The sequence below is a fragment of the Monoraphidium neglectum genome (assembly GCF_000611645.1).
Source record: "Monoraphidium neglectum strain SAG 48.87 unplaced genomic scaffold scaffold01668, whole genome shotgun sequence".
NCBI lineage: Eukaryota > Viridiplantae > Chlorophyta > Chlorophyceae > Sphaeropleales > Selenastraceae > Monoraphidium > Monoraphidium neglectum.
Window position 1 is genome coordinate 1 of NW_014011960.1, and position 1,626 is coordinate 1,626.

At 67.7% G+C, this 1,626-nt stretch overlaps 1 protein-coding gene across 1 annotated transcript; it reads left to right on the forward strand.

The window, feature by feature from the left end:
* Positions 1–12: 12 nt before the first annotated feature.
* MNEG_8659 (hypothetical protein) lies at positions 13–471 on the forward strand (the record flags this gene model as incomplete). Its single annotated transcript, XM_014042866.1, has 2 exons — positions 13–87; positions 382–471. 2 exons carry the CDS (start codon positions 13–15, stop codon positions 469–471), a joined length of 165 nt encoding a protein of 54 aa, XP_013898320.1.
* Between the last annotated feature and the right edge of the window lie 1,155 nt (positions 472–1,626).

Genomic DNA, 1,626 nt, shown 5'->3' on the forward strand with positions numbered 1-1,626 from the left:
AGCGTGAACAGCATGACGTCGGGCAAGGGGTCGCAGCAGGCGGAGCGCGCCAAGTTTTGGGCGCAGTTCCAGGAGACCTGGCAGCAGGTGGGGGGAAAACACCACTAGGGAGCGGCTGGGTTTCAGGGGGGAGAAGTCGGGGACACCGGGGCAATTGTGCTGGAGGGGGGGGGGCGGCACCCGGCCTGCGGCCGTGGCAGGGGACCGCGGCAGCAGGGGCGTCGCCTCCCGCGCTGCCGTCCTGGTGACGCAACGCCCATTCACGCCTCCGATTGTGTGAAATATCTCCACCCTCAGATATTCTTGTTTATCCTCCCGCTTCACTCTGAAACATTCTTTTTTCATTCTCAATGTCACAATCTTGTTTCCTCTCCTTGACAGGTGCGCGAGACAAAGCGCCTGAAGGAGGATGGCGACCCAGGCACGCCCAGCAGCGGCACCAACTGGACCGAGACGACCGGCGGCAAGTGATCTGGACGCTTGCGTGATCTGGGCCCGCGCGCGTGATCTGACGCGAGATCTGATCTGCTGTGTGATCTCGGCTGGGTTTCTTGGTCTCTGGCGGGGCGCCTGGTCCGAATCGGCCCATGGTTTGGTTGAATGGGGCTGCATATCGTATCGGCGGGCACCCCTTTCCTCGCACTACGCGTCGCCATGCATGGTGCATCGCGGGCGGGGGTACCGCGGCCGGGCCCCCCTCCGCTGCGCGCGCACGCCGCAAGGCTGTGGGTCGGCCGTCTCCCGGGGCCGCCGCGCCGCCGTCCCTGCCCCCAATCGCTCGCCCCTTTTCGTCACTGCTGCACGGATGATGACACGGCCGCTCCCCGCGCCGCCCGCCGGGGCGGGGCGCCGGGGGCCGCGCGGCCGGGGCCCTGCTGAACACCCCAAACCTGTCACGGGCCCCTCCTGGCTCCTGAGGGCTCGGCAGACCGCCCCGGCCCCCGGCCGCCGCGCCCCATCCCTCTTGACCGCCGCCGCGGCGCCCCCTCCGCCGCCGGCCCCAAAATTTTAAGAGTTTGCTTAGATCGATATCATCAGGGAGCGGAGCGCCGGACGCGCCGCGCTGGAGGCCGCGCGCCGCGCGGGTTGTGACGGGTCCCGCCATCGCCGGCCCCCACGCAGCCCCGCAGTTCGACCAGCGTTGACCATGCAGGCCGTGCGTCGCGCGCACGGCACCACACCTTTCACCGCAGCCCACGGGACGCGCCGCCACGTTCCACGCCGCCCGGCCCTTGCCATGCTCTGAGAACGTCAAACAGTAGCTGTTGGGTGGTACAGAAATGCAGGGTGTTACAAAAATCACGCGCGTCGCGCCCGTTTGTCCTTGACCCGGTCGGCTGAGCCGCGAAGCAGCAGCAGCTGGCGGGAATTAAAACCCAATCAGTCCAAAAGGTGCAAAAGCAGCATGCAATGCGCCGGCTTGTAGGTAGGCTGGTGTCGCCCGCGCAGGAAACCCCCGCCAAAGGACGTGGGCGGGCGGCGGCGGATGCGCTTAGCCACCACGCAAGCCATGACTCCACCGCTGGCCGCCCGCGGCGCGGCCCTGCCAGTCGCAGGCGCGGCGAGCCAGCCCTCCAGCGCTCAAACCAAACCGGCCAGCCAAGCTGATGACCATGTATACAGGGG